Raw genomic sequence first — 19,014 nt, forward strand, 5'->3', positions numbered from 1 at the left:
GAGAGATCACAGAACTATTAGAAATGAATACAAATGGCTYCAAACTCTACATGGAATGAGTCTGACAAAGCAGACATCGCTCTACATACGCAAAACTATTAAAGGATTTCTAGTTATGATTTGAATAAATCCACATACTGGATTTTCTAATCTCCAGCCTCACATAAAACAGATGCAATGAGTAACAGAATGAAAGGGGATTAGCAGATGATCCTTATTTGCTGAATATAACCCTTTTTATATTCTTATATTCTCCTTATATATTCTATTCTTATATATTATTCTTATATCAATATAACATTCATATAATACCTTAAAAATAGTTAAATATCGCTATATTGTTAGAAATCTCTCCACTGCAGGAAGCCATGAGTGCCAATGTAAACTCACTTCTAATGGCAAAATTCAAGAGCTTAAGTTTTAAAACAGATTTAAATCAAAACTTGACAGTAGGGCAGGCAAGTCCCCATACTAGGATCACTTTTCAAGAACAGAGAATAAAACAGGGACTTATCTTTCAGGCAAACAGATCTAGTCTAACTTTGACTAGCTCTTTTTCAAGTGGGGAAAAGAGCTGCTTGTTTCTGGTCATTTCAGGCTTCCTATTTGCTCCTCATCACAGGCCTAACTGTTCCCTTGTCTCTACAGRGAAATGCTGGCCTGGAGGTGGGCTGAGGACAGACCTGTTGGAAGGCTGTAAAAGGAAATAGCAGGTCTAACATAGGAGACATTGGAGGAGAAAAGCGAAGGGAGGGAACAAACAGAGAAAAGCTGCTGCTTTTATGCAGTTCCAATCCAAACATGCAGCAGCCTGCACAGACTACCAAAAGTCCTAAGCAGAAAGAGCACTGTTTTCAGATTTTCAAGTACTGTTTCCAAATTTTCAAGTACTGTTTCCTTTTAAGGACTATTCTACAACTTGCTTTGAAATTGTGTGGTGTTTCTACTATTCTAATGTGATATCTAGACTCTCGTACATTTTGAATCCTTGCTTCTTCCGAGTGATTTAGAAAATGTTCTTGTAGGAAACAAGGATCATGGAGGGGGTGAGGAAGAGTCAAACAAAAAATATTCTGCCTAGTAATGGGCAAACTAATAAAAATTACATAAAAATAATAGTCCCGTCAGTGGCAAACACATTTGATCTGTAGAAAAGGCAGAGCTGTAAATGGTGTATCTAGATGTGTTGCACCTTCCAGGAGATGCTGGAATAACAGCTACTCCAGCTTGAGCCAAGTTGATGCAGCTTTGTAGATCTGTATCAAATGGCAGATATTTTTTTTTCCTCCTTTTCTTTTATCATTTTTGCTTTGTTTCTGCTTTGYTCTGTTTTTGATATGTTTTGAAGAAAGTCTGAATGTTAGCTGAAGAAATACTAAAATTAGTTTTAAGGCTCTTGCTTAAAAGAATGTATGCCATCTGAAAACTTTTCCTTTGCAGAAACAGTCTGCCCTCTGCAAACCACATTGAGAAGGTTGTAGGGTTCCAGGCCCTAGCAAAGCGGCTATTTACACCTACATGTTATCTTTACTATTTGCACTGTTTGTCCTACCAAAAAAAAAAAAGTGAACTCTATAGATAGCATCTATATCTGCAAGGAACTGTCCTTGTGCCTTCGCAGCTTAGGAGGAGCTTTCAGTACTGGGGGCTTGTGCTAAATGCATGGTTGGGACAGTATGTATTGAAAAAAGAATTATCACTGCTACGGACAATTTAAATAGCTGCTAAATGCTACTTAATAAAAACAGATCTATTCAGTGCAAGAAATACCACCTAAATTTAAATTATTTGGAAGAAACAAAGCATAACACACGCAAATGCCCTCCCCCACGAATTTACTTACTTTATGGACTAGACAGCATCAGGCAACATTGAAACCCAAAGCTAACCATATGGTTAACAAATAATAGTTCTAATTAATTTAGAGAGTTTTCCATCAGGACTGTGCATAATTAGGGGAGGGGGAAGTCATTCTAGTCCCCAGCTTATATGGTTTTATAACACTACACAGGCCTACRGAACATAAGTTTGCAAGTTCTTCCACCCTTTTAGAAATATCATTTATATAATTATTCTTTACAGTTTTAGTTTCTAGAAGGAGCTTATTTGAGTGCTAGACTAGACTTCTACTCAAGGGTTTTTTGTTGGGAAAGAGAATGCCTCCCAAGCTGATTTGGAAAGAGGGCACTTGAAATGTTTTGATGCTATCGGAGTTTCTTGTTTTTGAACTGCTGACTTATATTTCAGTGGCACATGATTTAAAAATCATTTAATTGGATTTGCCTTTGTATTGTTTTGAGAGAAGACTGTATTCCTTAATTGGTAACCTTCATAAGACTACTTTGCAATTAAATATAGCTTTCCCCATCTGCTATACTTGCTGGGAGTAATGCATCATTACTATTACAATTACACATTTAGGCATGCACTTAATATTTGATGTTGCAGCTTTTTTTTTTTTTTAATATAGTTTTGCTATTTGTGTTTACTTCTATTTGTATGGCAACTGAAATACAATTATATGCTAAAGCAGAAAAGTATTCCTGCCTAACCATGTTTGCATTAAGCAGAGGAAGTATTTATTCACAGTGCGAGAATTGAACAGCCTGTTTCTGGTCACTATGCCCTTCAAGATTTTTGGAACAGCAGATTCCAGCCGAGACACCTAATTTGGATTTGCAGGTTGGAAAAGCAGAAATAAGATTTCCTGCCTCTCAGATTCCAAGTTTTGAATGAATCAATCATTGAATGATGGTAATATTAAACTGTAACTGAGATAGTCTCCCTGCTTGCAAATGCACAGCTGTTTGCCAAGGGCTTGTTTATTGTTATCAGACTTTCTTTAAACTTCTTTAGCAAGCATTATTTAAAGAAATTCATTATTTATAAAGCCTTTGGCAAGTGCTCTGCATATTGATTATATTCCACTAAATTATTAGCAAGCRGCAACTCTTAATTTCTCCAGTGTCATCATCAGTTTTTCTTGTAATTTGAGGCATAATATGCACAGACACAGCTCAGTAATTTCATTACTCTAGGCAACAAAAATGGTTTCTAAAACAAGTAATGTTTGGGATATAGAAAACAGAAGTTGGTTTTTTTAAACCGTGTATTCATTTTCATTTCTGAACAAGCACAAGCAAAATGCTAGACTACTAATAAATGCTAAACACTTGCCTATATTACAACGGTTCTGCTACAGTGCTTAGATGTATCTGTTTATTTCTATGACTTTGTACATGTGGAGAGGCGTGGGATGAAAAATTGATGGCGTCTAACACCACTCTCTTGAAACATCAGATTTTTTTCTCACTCACATGGGAGTGAGAAATCTTTCTACTGCTGTTCAACTGTTTCATAAAGTCTTCTCTTCTCCCTTCATCCCTTGTCCTTTGATGGAATCAGTTTCTTTCCTCCTTTCTAGATTAAACAACTTGAGTTATAAACAATGTTTCTGAAACAGAACATTATTTTAAAAGGGGTGGGCGTTTTATTGATTATAAATACATATATATTTCATTTTCACTCATTTTTACCTAGAATGCTGTATGAAGGCATTTCTTTCTCCAAATTTTCTTACTAGTGGCAGCAAATCAAAAGAGCACAGGTCCATTTATGATTAAAGAGTTATGGCTTCTATAGAAAATAAGTGCAGGTCAGCTCCCCATTATCACTAGCATCCAYCTCTGATCTACCCTTGAATGCCAGGCCCTCTGTTTTTCACCCTTCTTCACTTGACATGCTCCTCAAGCTTCTCATCTATACCTCAAAGACACTGACTTTACAGTTCTGGTATCTCTTAAATTTTTTTTGCTCAGTAGTTTTTCAAACATTTTTCCTAGTATTTTACACAGGGAGTATTATAGCCTGAATTCCAAAATTCTACACCACTAGAATTTCCTCCACTGTTCTCCTTACTTTGTTTTTGTTAAAGTGGGTTGCTCAAAAAGCTAGCCAGAGTGGCAAGGAGAAAGCAAACAATTGCTGTGAGCAGAGGTGTTGAATGATGGCAGCATTTCCACAGAATGTCCGAGAAGAGCCCAGGACAGCGCCAAACACAGGGGACTGGGGAGGTAGTGAAAACAAGACTAGCTTGCCCTTCCAAAGTAGGACAACTCAAGGAAACAAAACTCCAAAGCATATTTGTCTAATTCGGATATATTTTTATGACTTTATATGGCTTTCACTCAAATATACCAACAGAATCAGAAGTTTCAAAGTAATTCCTTGTACAGAAATAAGGTGTCAGTATGGAGGAGCTAATCCTCAAGCTTTATTCCAGGACTTGTATAAACAAATCTTATTGAAATGTCTGAACTGTGTAACTATTTATATCTCATATTATTAGTTTAAGCCCCTTTGGACATAAATATGACTGCGCATTTTGAAGTTACATATTTACTTCTATAAAGAGGAGGGTGGTCTTTAAATAAAAGTCTACCTTGTGGCTTACTGCAGGTTATACCCCAGTACTAAAAACATTATATGCACTTACCATCATCAAGCGTGATGTCCTGTAGTCCTATCGTTTGAAAATTCAATTCTCGATCTTCGGGTTCGGGCTTAATGTTAATAGCTGCCCCGTCTGGTGCAAAGGGAGATGAATCGCACACGCCGTGGTGCGGCAGGGCCGCGGCGGGCGCGTGGCCGCCCAGCGCGGGGCTGGGCGCCTGCGGCGAGCGCTGCCCCGAGGGACCCACGGTGGCCGGCGGGGGAGAGGAGGCAGGTCCTGAGCTGGGAGACTGATAAGGCAGAGGCTGGAGCTGGGGGGAAGATGGTCCGGACAGCGGCGAGTGGACCAAAGGATGGGAAGCTGTTGGGGAGGGGGATGAAGTGGAGGCTGGGTTTGAAGAATGGTATGGGACTTGCTGGAGCTGGGGAGAAGACGGCCCAAGGGATCGACTCATGGTGGAAGAGATGGAGCCCTGGCCAGAGCTGGGGCAGTGGTAGCCGATCGACGGTAGGCGGGACGACGACTGTCCTGAATGAGCTGCGTGTCCGAGCGGGTGCCCGGCTGTACTCGCTGTTGACACCGAACCTGGGTTTGAAGAATGGAACTGCATTGGTGGGAGAGCCTGGCAGCTAAGATTTATCAAGTGAGGTACGGGTGCATCTTGCTGAAAGGAAATACCATCAAATCCTTGGCTGGAGGCAGAGTTCATAGGAAGACCAGACTGTCCACTGTATACATCATTAGACTGCATAGACTGGTAGGAAGGCCTCACGGGAGGTGCTGATGTTACCTGAAAAGACTGAACCACAGCAGGAGGCAAAACATGACACTCTTCACTGGGACTAAGGTTTCTACCTTGCATATGTGACAGGTGGGACACTGCTGAGGTCACCATTGCAGTGTAAGGGGGTTGCACTGGACAAACAAGGCTCCTGGGTGAGGTGGACAGTAAACCATCATGGGGATGCCCTTGATCTGGTGATGGCAACGGACTTCTCATAGCGTGTAGGCCCTGAACRCTGCCTGTGTGGGGCAGGCTCAACGATGGGACAGCAGACAAATCCACCTCATCTCTGTGCTCTTGTTTCATTATAACTAGAAAGAAAAACAATATATTACAATTCCTTATTTTGATCCGGCAATAAATACAAATAAATYGCTGATTAACAGCCACAGTAGTATTGTTAACATAAATGCTCCAATTTCCCTTTCCATTTCACTCTGTCTTTATCTTCTTGCCTTTTTTGCCAAGCTAATCCTTAAAACCCAGGAGAATCTTCCTTCAAAGACATTGGTTTTCCCCTCTAAATGACCCTCCTCAGGCACTTTTGTTTTTGAAAGGCATTATCCACCCAACCTGAGAAAGTCCAGTACATCACTGARGTATGCAACTTATTACATAAAAAGAGGGTCACTAAAGTATATAGCTTATTAAATGTGTTCATTGCTGCTGGGTGCCAAATGAAACTCCTAGTATTTAAACTGTCATGTCCCAATCAAGATGACAACTGAACTTCAACACAGTTATGCAGGTTTGATGAGTCTCTGTTGTTTCGATTACAACAGTTGTTAATAACACTGAAGTGATGGCAATACCTCTTCTTGTAATGTGAARAATTATGAATAGGCACATTTGGTTGTTATGGAAGTCGTAGTTACAGTTAATCTCATGAAATGGTGTGACTTTTAAGCACTAGAGAAATGCAAAAAGTTTTAAACTAAATGCTAACAACTTCACTACTTTAACATCCTTACAGTCCTTCACGTTTATACAACAGGTAACTAGATACTTCTGTGCTTTATTTATACCATGTGCTATATTAGAATAGGACAAGCAAGAAAAACAAACTTAAACAGTACAGCTTAATGGAAGCTGATTTTGTCAGTATACAACCTAGCTTTAAAAGGTATTTATKAATATTCATATCTGTCTTTAAATGTCAAGTTCTCCAACCAATACTCAAGAGCCTAGCTCCATCATTAATACTTTATGAAGGTGACTGCTCTAAATAGGTGTGCATTTTTTAATAGGAAATAGGTGGCAGGCAAAGGAGTCGGCACTGGATATGTAGTAGTATCTGTGTCCTCATACCAAATGTAAGGAAACTAAACTTATTAGTTTACAATCTGTACAATATGTGTTTATGGCCAAATTCCAAGCTATGTTCTCTCAACATGCTGCGGCGTGTACAGAGAAAACAATTTTTTTTGTTGTCTTCATATTTAAAATTACTTTATGAGGGAAGGCAGAGGGTAGTTTGTGGGGAAGAAAATATTTAATACCCCATAATAATCATTCCTTTATGAACTTGCTGTAGTCCATACCCYCACTTGAGATGTTTAGAAGAATAACTTCTGTAATTTATCATCATTCYCACAGGAAGGCAAGTTATTTCATAAAACATGTAACCAAGGAATAGCTGGTTATGTTCATAACAGTATATATTACTCTAAAATTTGAATTTTTTCTTCAGAGATATTTACAGATTTACTGAACAAATTTACACATTACTCAAAAGATAGTCTTACCTACCTGTCAAAGTTATAAAATCATTTGAATTACTTTTGAAAGACTATTTTAAAAAAACAAAATAAAATTCAGGAATTTGATATTAATTAATACCTGGTGTGTAAGTAAAACGTTGAGACTGGCTTTTTTTCCTCTTGCCATTGCAGAGATAAAACTGCACCTGAACTGCAGCTGTAATAGTTTTGTTATGGTATGGAGGAATCTCAAGAACGATGTTTGCCTATATGAAGGTTGAAACAAAGAAAGCTTTACATATTAAGTATAAGCGAAACCACTATTAGTTACAGGAGAATTAAAATACTTCCTGCAAGACTAAGGCAAGTTGATATTTTGAAAAAGATAAGCTTCAAGTTTATACATATATTATTTAATCAAATAGTACTAAAATAAACATCTATTTGGAGACTTTCTTTTTTTTGAATAAACACGAACGTTCTAGGAATAATGCTTTTAATTAAACAAATCTTTTARATGCATCTATTTATTTCTCACAGCATATATAAACTCCAGGAGTCCCAGAATTGCATTTCAAAACAGTAATATTATAAGAACAATTCTAACTCATTGGCAATGATTTCTCATCTTTGCAAATTATCTTCAATTTTCTGCTTTCAATTTYCAAACAAGCGTGCACTATTTGCAGTTCCTTCAAAGTATCATTTCAATGGCTGCTTTATAGTATTAATTCAATTAAGAAGTCTCCAGTTGCCTGTCTATATTTGCCAATGATCTGCTTTACTAAACGATGTCTAAGCTTTAGAACAAAGACAACTAGTTTCTCAGTTTAAAACATAAAGCTTTCTAAAGAAAGAAAAATTAAATTTCTCACCCCTTGACACTTTTCCCTAATTATTTTCCCTTCTACCTCCCACTGAGGTCGGCCATCTGTTGAGAGAAATTTACAAATAATTGAAGCAAAATGTATTTTCTGGAATACTKACATATCTAAAACTGCATTTAAATTCAGTCATAAAGTAGTAGTTTGGGGAAAGGATTCTGCAAAGATTTAACTCCAGAGGAGATACTACGTAGTACAAAATACTTGGGTGGATTTTTTTTCCCTTTTTTTCCCTAAGGTTACTAATATTTCTTTATTGAAACAAATATGCTAAAGATTTACAAGTCAGCAAGCAAGASAACACACATACATTGTACCTTCATGTATGGAGCCCCACATTATATATTTAAACAACACCCTCCTCCTCGAATCCTGAGCCCAAACACCCTGCAGCACCTTACAACTCCAGTGCAAGGTGCTTGTGTCAGAAGGGAAGTGCTTCTCCCTGGGGAGAAGCTCTCCTGCCTCTGATCTGGCACGATCCTGAATCCAGGTTGGCTTTTGTGCAAGCTACCAGGGAATATATTGTCTAGCTCCAGCACTTCTTCGTGAGAGGGTCCAGTTAGGTGTAGCAAAATACATTATATAAAACAAATAAGCATTTCAAGGAGGAGTAACATACAAGTTCATCTGCTCTGCTTCAACTACTCCACAGAGAGCACATTTCAATATAACACGGGTGATGTTTGTCAATTTGACAGCTAAGTTGCTTCTGCGAAGTAGCAACTATAATGATCTTATATTATCAATTTACTTATTCCTGTACGCAGAGATTAATTTCTCTGCATTAATCTGTACTCACAGATTAATTTCTCACATAACCCTCTCCAGATTTTGTTTGTTTTTAACATATCCTATCTGGGGCTTGTCTCATCTAGGAAGCTTTTTGTTAAACCCTTTAAAATCTGTTTTGCTTCATTTAAAAAAAAAAAAAGGTTATTCAAAACCAGGAACATTTTGGAAAGTGTTGCAAAGGTTCCTAACTATTATCATAGTTGCTATAGTTTGCATATATAGGTTTGACTCCCTGTTACTTAAAGATGTTATTGTTCAAATTAAGATTTTTATTCAAGAGATGTAGTCAGTATCTGTTGAAATAGTAAATAATGCTAGGTAAATCAAAATTCTCAAGTTGAATTTCAYGAAAAACACTTAAAGTAGAAATAAATGTTAACTATTAATCAAGATACTTATCCTAAAGAGCTACAGGACTAGGAAGTAATTCTGAACTAATTAATATCTTTAAATAATACATGAAGGGATGTGTACATATGTAAATTTATTACAAAACCATGACAAAAATATGTGCAAAACACTTGATTGCATCCAGGTATGATAAATGAAAAGTCAAAAATATTTTTGGCTATTAAATTCTCCAGGGTGGGACACGACAGAACAGAGCAAAAACAGAAGTTAGGGAAAAACCCCGAAATCTAAGAAAACCAAACCCTTCTGGCTGCACTTATATTTAAAGAAAGATGCTTTAGAAATATTCAGCCRAAGTCTGAAACTGCTCGCACACTTCTACTTCCTAGACATTAAGCTGAAAATTCCATCCACTAACCATCCAAAATCTAACATTTTTCTCCTCAGGAGATCAGTAGGAAGCTGTCAGATTTTTCTGAAAATGTGAATGCAAGAAAGAAACAAAATGTTTGCTGTATACCTTAAGTGAAAGGCATGACTGCAATACACACACACACACACACACACACACACACATTTACTAAACTTTGATTTAGAAGGGCGAACCTGCTGCAGTTCTCTTCTATGACTGAATGACATTCAAAATACTGAATGAAGCTGGTCAACTGGCTACAACATCTCTCATTTCTTAGCACTTGAGTACATGAATGGCTCAAAGTATGTTTACATAGGATTTATTTCATTAGCTTAGGAGTAAGTCGGTTCTTTTGCAACCTTGTCATCAGTTCACATGCTAACTTGCCTTTTTTTTTTGTAGCAAGGAGCAGTTAGATGATATGACCTGTCAGTAACATTTTTTAATATTTACAATTTCAAGTTTGCCATAAACTGGTTAGTCTGTGGCTGCCTTCCTAATTTAGAAGTACGACATTCATTAATAACCATCAACCAGGACACAGATCTGTGCTCACACTGAATTTTCAGACCACTAATCACGATATTYTCATTTTTTAAACATCGTCAAACTCATGTAGTTTTATTTTTGTTTTATTTTTAAGGAAAAGAGTAAAGTATTTACCTTGCCCTTTTTCAAAGAAGATAATTTTGGATTCTGGAAGAAAATTGGATCCTGTCACCACCATTTCATGGCCTCCATTTACCGAGCAACTGTTGATACTGTACTTCTCAATCTGAGGAAGTTCTTGAGCAGATCGCTGAGCTTTAAGGAAAAAATTGTAAGGAAAAATAATTATTCATGATTTAAACCCATAGTGGCATTTCTCTTATGATTTTAACCAGAAGAATCCTAAGTAAAACTAAAAAAGTTATCTGTTTGCAGATATAAACCATACTTGTATACCAATTATTTTTGGAGTTAAATTTTGGAAAAGAATTCCAAGGCAGAATGAAACCCAARGAGAGGAAAAATATCTTCATTTAAAAGTCACTGCATTATTACAGAGACAAAACAAGYTCAAGGGGAAACTGTTTAAGATCGTGTTTTGATTCTTTACTGCCAATATTTACTAAATCTTGCAAATAAATTTATTTTCACTARGATCTATCAGCTACCTCTCCTTATCTACAGAAAAATACAGAAGAGTTACATGTTAGGTTTATTARTAATAGCTTTGCAGTCTAGAGAATTACACAACTCCTCCCAACTTACAGGTTATCACTCGGCAAGCACCAACTTCATTTTTTTGGTAATTTAGTTTTTTACTTACAAAACTRCTTTATAGAGACACAGGGGAAAAAACAATAAAACATTACGAGTATAAATACATATAGCTGAAGCAATCTTACAGCATTCAACAGGTATGGAAGCAGTCTGAAGAGACAAGACTTTTCCACTAGGTTGCGGGATGTGGACGCGAAACACAAGCCGCACCCTGGTGTTCTTCCTCCCAATATCTGTCTCTCCTTTACGGAGCTCGATGTCAGAATTGCGGAGCTTCAGAATTCCTGCACAATCGATACTGCAGGTGGAAAGGAAGGACAGATTAAGAAAAGAGATGGGAGAAAAAAATGTTATTGACAGAAGATATTCTATAAACTTTGCCTATGTTAACTAAGGAAGAACGGTCCATTGTCTCCCATATATTGCTATTTTCAATGTCTGAAGCCAGATGTCAGTCTCAAAAATGGCAAGTTTTCTGCTGAAATAGTGTCTCGGAACCATCTAGTTGCTTCTTTTTTGAACCTTGGAAAGGTTATGTATTCCTGCACTAAACTACCTGCTGCTAAACATTTGGACTAMGTTAGTTAACGGAGTAAACAAAGTACAAGAAACAGGAGATCTATATTCTCCTTAAGATGGGCTACAGAATGAAAAAGTGACAACTGTCAAATCCTCCCCATGATTCTGGAATGCCAGAGCCACAGGGTCACAGATTACTTGTAGGAGCCACAAACACTTGAATGAATGAACATGGACCAGCCTCTGAGGTGCCTATCACTCTCAGTGCACACATTCAGGAGAACTAGCACCAAGTGTGTAACTTTGGGGAAGTYTGAACTGGTTTCATCAGAAGATGCAGTAGGAAATATGAAAGCTCAGTCAGCTTCGTTGTTATGCTTTGCATGGCTCACCCTGGGCAGAACGCTAAGTAGTTTCATTGTTTCAGTAGGGTACATCATATTATTTTTTAGTATATTCTATCTGGCAAAAGCTAAATGTCAGAATAACACAACTGCTAAAAATAAAACAAAGAAAAAAGGAAAGGAAAATCAAAGCGAAAAAGGCAGGATACAAGAAATGAAAACAACCACATTCAATAAAGAGTTAAGCAACAAGCAATTAAAACACTACATAACTATACATACAAGCTATATGTCATTGTAAAAATGAACAAACTCCTACCCTCAACAAGCCAGTAATAACCCACATGCAGCTCCACAACTGCAGCAGAGAAAGGTTTAATTCCCAAAGGCCTCGTCCATCCCCCCTAAGCAATGTCTCCCTGTCAAGTTCTCCTTTGCTGCTGGCTGCCCAGGACTGACTCTGGAACACCAGCACATTTAAAGAGAAGGGTCTAACACAACCACGAGTTACACTGGGGGAAAAGCTGAAGTCATAAAATTATCATTTTATTGATATTGATATTGACACATATAGGGGAACTAAACAGCTCATTCAAGCCTTATGTTGCAATGTACCTGGCTGACATGTTGTTTTCAGGAAGAAGTGGAATTTCCAAGACTTTCGTGCTGGCAATGATGATCTCTTGACTAGCTGTAGCGACTGTTTTTCCAGTGATTCGGTGCACCTGGTAGAACGCGTGAGGCCGTAGGTAGCGATCGTCTGCTGTGCCGATGAACATCTGTAGGTTTACTGGCTTTTCATTGTAGCCTAGGAGCTGATGAAAAAGTAGATATCACAATAAAATATTAGCTGATTTTTACTGCACTTAMATGAGCCATAACCTAAATACACAATTGTAAGCACTGAAGAGTGAAAGAATCGTATTAGACTACATCAAACTTCTCCAATCCCTTGTATTTCCTCCAAAGTTGAAGGAGGACAAGCAGATAGCTGTCCTCCAAGACAGATCATCAGCAACATTTATCATAACAAATGAATGTCAAAGCATCTTTATTCCTTTTGAGTTTTTCATACACAAAAGAATCATTCTATCCACAGAATTTAAGGCTATGCTGTGCTTTGGCTGCATTTTTATTTGCTTTGATTCATAGCAGTTACCTATTTTAGCAAGTACCACCTAACTTCCAAGGTTAACTTGTCTATTATAGCATGCCTACGTGAGCTTGTTGGACTTGAGGGGGCTCATAAATGCAAAAATATTTTGTTAAGACAAGAAAAAATTAAACTGTATCTAGAAAATCAACTACAGTTTATTTCTGGCAAAGAAAACATTTGAAGGAGGGGAAAAAAACCCACACTGATAACTGTAACATTAATGCACAAGCCTTTCCTTTACTCAAGTATGTGACTACCCAATTCCCTCTGCTCAGTTTGTCTAAAAATCTCCCCAAAAAACAAAACCCAAGAACTTGTTGCTATACTTGAACTAACATTCAACAGTAAGATAATTATCCAGAGAATTTAAGGAAAGAAATCTAACCAACACTAACGCACACATTTCCCTTAACCTCTGCTATATTGAATGCCTATTTAACATGAAGTATTAACTCCCCCTCCTGATAAGACTGATGCACATCACAAGAAAAATCATCTTTGAAAGCAAGTCTACACATCACCTGCTTCAGCATTGACATATTACAACCGTAGCAAGGGCCAGAAAGTCATTCCCGACAGTTTTTTTTTTTTTTTTTTTTTTTAAATCTTGACTTCATTATTACTTTCAAGAGCTATTTGGTCACACAGCAAATTAAGCTCTTTACAGAACTAACACTTAAGGAAATAAATAAACAAAAGCCACATCAAGTTTAACGAGGTTACAAGAATAACCTGAGCAGTCAAAGTCACCAGGCAGCTGTACAACAACTCCGAAGCAGCCCAAAAACAGGGATCACGAGCACCCCTAGATCTTGAGGGAAACAAGTTTTATGTATACCAAAAGCAGTTCTCTTTCCCATTTATAAGCTATGGCTCCAACAGCACCTAGCAGTCTCATAATTTTTGTAGATCTTTCTCAGTCAAAGAGAACAGCTCAGATTCTGCCTGAAACCTAGAGCTTTAAAGAGCTCCCTACCCTCTCCACCATACTCTGCAACTACCTTTTTTCCCCCCAAAGATGCAATCCTCATGAATTCACCTATCCAGCTACACGAGCCTGGTCACATTTCCTTGCCCTTAACTTGAGGCACAGCTTCTTTCACTGCTGTTAAAAGTGATTGAGAAGCAGAACAGCAAGATCACTCAAGACCGCCAAAATTGAAGTTCTGCCAAAAATAAATAAAATTTCTCCCTTCGTGCCTCAGTATTCTACACATGCTCAACTGAAAAAAAATTCCATAGAAAACCTCCAAAGGAGCTGCATCTCCTGCAGATGTAACTACTATTGGGCAGCAACGTACTTATCTAGAACAGCTGAGACAAAACCATGCTGGATCTAATGTATTATTTCTGTTGCAATTACAGCATTGAAATTTACTCCAAAATAATTTTCCCATTCTTCCACCTTCTTAGAGTAGGAAGCTCCTCGAGGTCCCACAAGCACCATGTTCCTGAAGTTCCTTCCAGCAGCGGACTGAAAGGTAAGCAATCAGTAGTGTTATCTCTACATATCTCAGCATTGCCCCGTCAGCAGCGCAGGCTGCGCTGCCTGTTGGGGTCCGTGACCGCGCTCAGCACTTGGCTTGCTCCGAGTGTTCCTACACCGCTATCTTGCTTCTGCTGTTCTTGATTACAGAGTAACCCTCTACACTCCCTCTTCTTCTAGAAAAGTCAGAGCATAACTGAGGAGAGAGGTGGCATCTCCTCAAAGCATAGCTGGGTTTTAATTGCATTTCTAGATTATTGGTGGCCGTGGTCTAACATTTAGATTACGAAGATATCAGCTGTAGAGCTATAATTACGGCTGAGAGCTGTTTTGCATGTAAAGCATAAGTTTCCTTTTATTATGGACTAAAAATATGTTTTCTCTCTTATTTTTAGGCTTGCAGCGTGGTTCCRGATAGCAGCAGGGCAACCCGTGCGCGGCAGGGTGGGCACCTCGCGCCGTCCCCCCCGCGGGCCAGGAACGGCAGYGGCTCTGTCAGGAGGAGCTGCACGCAAGGACCAGGGTCACGCACGTGCCTTCCTGCCCCAAGAGCCGCTGTAAACCAAGAGGTCTGGGACTCCACTACCACCACCAGCTTTCTAAAGGCCTTTGCTGCTTTGAAGCCACAACCAACAGTCTCAACAATTAATCAGCACAGCAGAACCACCCTGCACGTGGCTTCATCCACTCAGAACAGAATCTTAAGTTACTGCTTGAGCGCAGGTCTATTTCCACACAGACCTTGCAGCATGATTCCAGTAGCACAACCAGCATCTCAGAGCCGCACTCTGCATTTTTCAAACGGCGTTTTTCTTTAAAGAGATCCCACTTTCCCAAGAGCRGCGAGCGCTGCTGCGCCCCGTCACTCCTGACCTCCAGAAACCCTCCTCTGTAACAGAATCCTGACACACCACCCACTGCTCTGCAGAGGAAACTCCGCCAAGTTGTTTTGGTGTTTCTATACCGTTTCCATAGCAAAGGTCAGTGCGTGCGTAAGTTAAACTGAAGCTGGAAGGCTGAAGCCTGAAGGTCACTACAGGATAAGCCAGGGGAGCCGCGCGCCAGGCGGGCCCCGCGTTACTACGACACTAACCCGTGCGCGGCCGTCCTCCGCTTACAACTCCTACCAAGCAACTACAAAGGCTGCAAGTTAAGAGCAGAGAGCCTTGTATCAACAAGAAGGTAACATATTACAGAAACGGCATTCCCAGGGAACGTATGGAAAAACCTTAAGAAAAAAGTTTAACACTAGAGACTCCATGGATTAATTGGACTACTGCAGAGAGCGGCTATTAACTGGGGTGTTGGTGGCAGCAATGAGAAACCTTCTTCTTTCTGAGGGAAGGAAGTTGGTCACACTAAATAAGAAACATTAACCTGGAAAAAAAAGAAGTTACTGTTTTTCCACAGGTTGCATGAAGATTTTATTGGGGCCCTATCTTGCTCACAAGTCATCATTTCCACACTCTGATCTCTGATAAAGGAAGCCTTGCAACACCCCGCCAGCCTGGCAGAAGGCTTTTTTTAGTCATTCATATTTAGAAGTTTTACTTCCTATTTCTTTTTYCTTTTTTCAACTGAGAAGGTTCGTGTGTGTGTTGCTGTATGCCAAAAATCTTTTCAAGCTCAGATGGTATTTATTCACAAGACRTGATTTTGGAAGAGATATGGCTTCAGATGAATATTCAACAAGAAAACACTTTTCAGAGAAAATAGGTGAAATACTTATCAGAGAGTAAACATACTTTGAAGTAGCCTATTTTTCAGAAAATACAAACAATACATTAAAAGTCCTTCTTAAACAATTTAGACAGTGCCAAAAAGCATTTGATTGTATTTGAAAAGCAATTTTCCTGACAGCTTTCCAGCAATCATTATGAAATTGCCATATTTAAACCAGACTTTCACTTAACATTTGTCTTTTATCTTTGATACACATTTCCTTTGCTGCTAATTGAAGACAAAGATTCTTCTGACACTTAAACCCTCCTCTCTCTCCCCAGTTAAGTCACTGCTTACAGCAATCCCGGCCTCCTAAATTGGGCTGATGAGGGAGGCTCCAAGGATAAAAACTGTGTTAAATGAGCAGAAGACCAAATTAATAGGCTGGAGATTCACCAAATGTACCAGTATCCAGGGGGCACGTGGAAATCTCAGTTCAGGCACAGGAAGGGAAGAAATGCATGCAGACTAGAGAGCACTGCAAGCACTTCAAATGCAGTTTTCCTACTTTTTTTTTTTTAAAGTAGCATTTTTTTTGAAGTAGCATTAACTACATTTCCCACAGGGGGAAAAAGAAAAATCAGTTAAGTTTTTCGYTCACTTTTAAACAGGTCTTTTGCAAATCAACCTACTAAATCTAACAAAAGTAACACGATAAAGGAAAAAACAAAACAAATCAACCTTTGAGATGTTTTCCCACTGACACAACACAGATGTGACCCACAAACTGTCAATCTTGTGCCCAAGAGGAACCTGTGCCTGGTTTTGCAGAACCCCAATTCTTTCTTCAGACATTTCTGCTGATATATTTTAGAGTGGTTTGCAGCTACTTTCCTACCATGTTGCAAAGGGTRCTCTTCAAAAACCTGAGGGATTAGTTCACCAGGCACCCCTATTAACAACAGCYAGGGGATAAAAGCCAGCGATGGGCAAGATGTAGAGGTCTGGAGCTGGACCTAAGCTGAAAGCAGCAAAGTGGCACGCGGTGACTAACGCTGGTGCTGCCACTTACCGTAAAGTTACAGCGGGGCAGTTGGGAAAGCGAAGCTTCAGCTAAAACAAGAATGAGAATTCAGGGAAGTTTGAGAGGCAGACTGACCTCAGTCATCCCGTGGGGCTTTACTGAGGTGCAACGAGTGCTGGCCCGTGACCTCCCATGAGAGAATCCAAGAGACTGGGGAAGTCACTGGAAGAAAATTCCACTCAGCGCTMCTGGGCAGTCCCCTGCCACCACTGCTTCCAGGCCTGGAATCTGCTTTATTCTGATTCCACAAAGGTCTTAATATTACAAAAAAATCTTAAAAACTCTAATTTAAAAATAAAGATGTTAAATCAAACAAAAACATGTATTTCTCAGCCTTAAGCGTGGCACTGTCTTTTGCCTCTCAATTATCTCATGCAGCTTTTCCTCTCGAACTGAGAAGAAAGAGAATCTACATTAAAAGGTATCCCCCCTCTTTTGCTATTAAGTTCTTGAGTAAAGTATCTCAGAGACAATAATACAGACCTTTGTAAATGTGAACTAAAAACAAAAGGGAAACATATAAAACAAATGCTAATGAACTATTAGACACAATGGCACAAGCCCAATTGCGAAATCCTTTTAAAGGTCATCTTGAAGACAAATAAATCCTGAAAAGGACCAAAGCAAACACAAAATTGCTAATATCAGTGTATCACTGGTCACAATTCCATATGATTAATTCTGAACCTGGATTTCTATTTTTGAAATCCCCCTCTCTCATAGCAATGTTCACTGCTTGCAGACAAATTTGACAGTCAATGCTAGTTTCAGGCCTATTTTTTAAGAGTGCTTTAAGCTTGAAGTCCCATCTTATTCTACTCTACCCCAAAATATCAACATGTACCTAAACTGGGGCTATTATGCTGTTACTTCAGACCGTCACAGTATTGTTGGTTGTATGTAACCATCAATATACAGTATCCATGGGCAGCTTGTTCCACACCATCCAAAACAGGTTTTAGTCCTGAAATCCCAATCCCTGATGACAAATTATGCTGTGGAGAATTTGCAATGATTACTTCCAAGATAACGTGTGTAAATTACAGAAGATTTCTAAGTAATTTTACTCTGCAAGAATATCTGCCTTTTCTGCAATCTGGGGACACGATACAAAAAGCAAACCARTGACATTCCATACTCAGTATGCTATTTTTGATTTTTTCCTCACATTTTTTAGATTCCATACTTTACATGATTACATTTAATATGAGCTATACCATCTATTTTTGGTATTCCAGAGCAGAGCATATATTCATTTTTTTAAAGATATATTTTTAGAATCTTGTTAAAAAGCCAACATTTTGTCCCATACAGCACATCCCTTGGCTCACAGAGCCAAGATCGACTTACTGCCTTCAACATTTGTAAATCTCTATCACCAAACCACAGGGGGCAATGAGAGCCAACCCAGCCTGCTTTCTGACCATGTGTGAAAAGAAGAACAAGTTCAGTAAAAAAATAAAAACTAAAAGTAGAAGGAGGAAGAACAGAAAGAGTCATGAAACAGAACAGACATAGTGGCTGCTGCATTCAAAGAGGTACAGGGAGAACCCTGGTGTTTTATGCCTGTTAAGTAGTTAAACAAATAGGCTACAGAGATGACYTGGAAAAAAAAAGTGACAGTCACAGTATTTCAGGCCAGGAAACTGACACCCACTTAATAAAATTYCATCAATTTATTTTTCTTGGTCCATCTCTGACACTCCTTGGTCAGATCCTATCTTGTCGGTTATAGCTTCTTGTGCCAGGACTCAAGCAGACTTTTTCAGGTTGAAGACATGGTTCCTGTTCAGAATTTGCTAAGTAGCTCAAAATGAGCTTACTTTAAGCTTAAAATTGGTTTCCTTTTTCATCCATTGCCATCATCTTCAGGCATGACATCAAGCTCTGCAACAGTGCTGCTGTTCAATCCCTCTTTCAGAGGCCTCCAAGAATTCCTCCCACACAGGTCACTGCTTGCCTTTCAATGACTAGAAGTGCACAAGCTTGCAAGGAAAACAGCTTTTATTTTTAACTGTACACTTTTCCTCATATACACTGCTTAAAAGTTGTCCTTATTCATCCTGTGTGCTTAATCTTCTCTTATTACTCCAGAATTGCCTACTGCAAGCACTT

At 38.8% G+C, this 19,014-nt stretch overlaps 1 protein-coding gene across 2 annotated transcripts in view; it reads right to left on the reverse strand.

Moving 5' to 3' along the window:
- The window catches only part of NFATC3 (nuclear factor of activated T cells 3), a 57,755-nt gene that overhangs the window by 12,721 nt on the left and 26,020 nt on the right, over positions 1 to 19,014 (reverse strand). For both annotated transcript variants that reach the window (XM_026039809.1, XM_026039808.1), the window contains exons 4-9: positions 12,127 to 12,326; positions 10,774 to 10,946; positions 10,046 to 10,186; positions 7,813 to 7,868; positions 7,077 to 7,203; positions 4,496 to 5,548 (exon numbers count right to left, since the gene is read on the reverse strand). In XM_026039809.1, the coding sequence (XP_025895594.1) occupies positions 4,496 to 5,548; positions 7,077 to 7,203; positions 7,813 to 7,868; positions 10,046 to 10,186; positions 10,774 to 10,946; positions 12,127 to 12,326 (1,750 nt within the window). The remainder of the gene's footprint in view (positions 1 to 4,495; positions 5,549 to 7,076; positions 7,204 to 7,812; positions 7,869 to 10,045; positions 10,187 to 10,773; positions 10,947 to 12,126; positions 12,327 to 19,014) is intronic.

Source organism: Nothoprocta perdicaria, unplaced genomic scaffold, assembly GCF_003342845.1.
Source record: "Nothoprocta perdicaria isolate Ctin4 unplaced genomic scaffold, notPer1 scaffold_242, whole genome shotgun sequence".
Taxonomy (NCBI): Eukaryota; Metazoa; Chordata; class Aves; order Tinamiformes; family Tinamidae; genus Nothoprocta; species Nothoprocta perdicaria.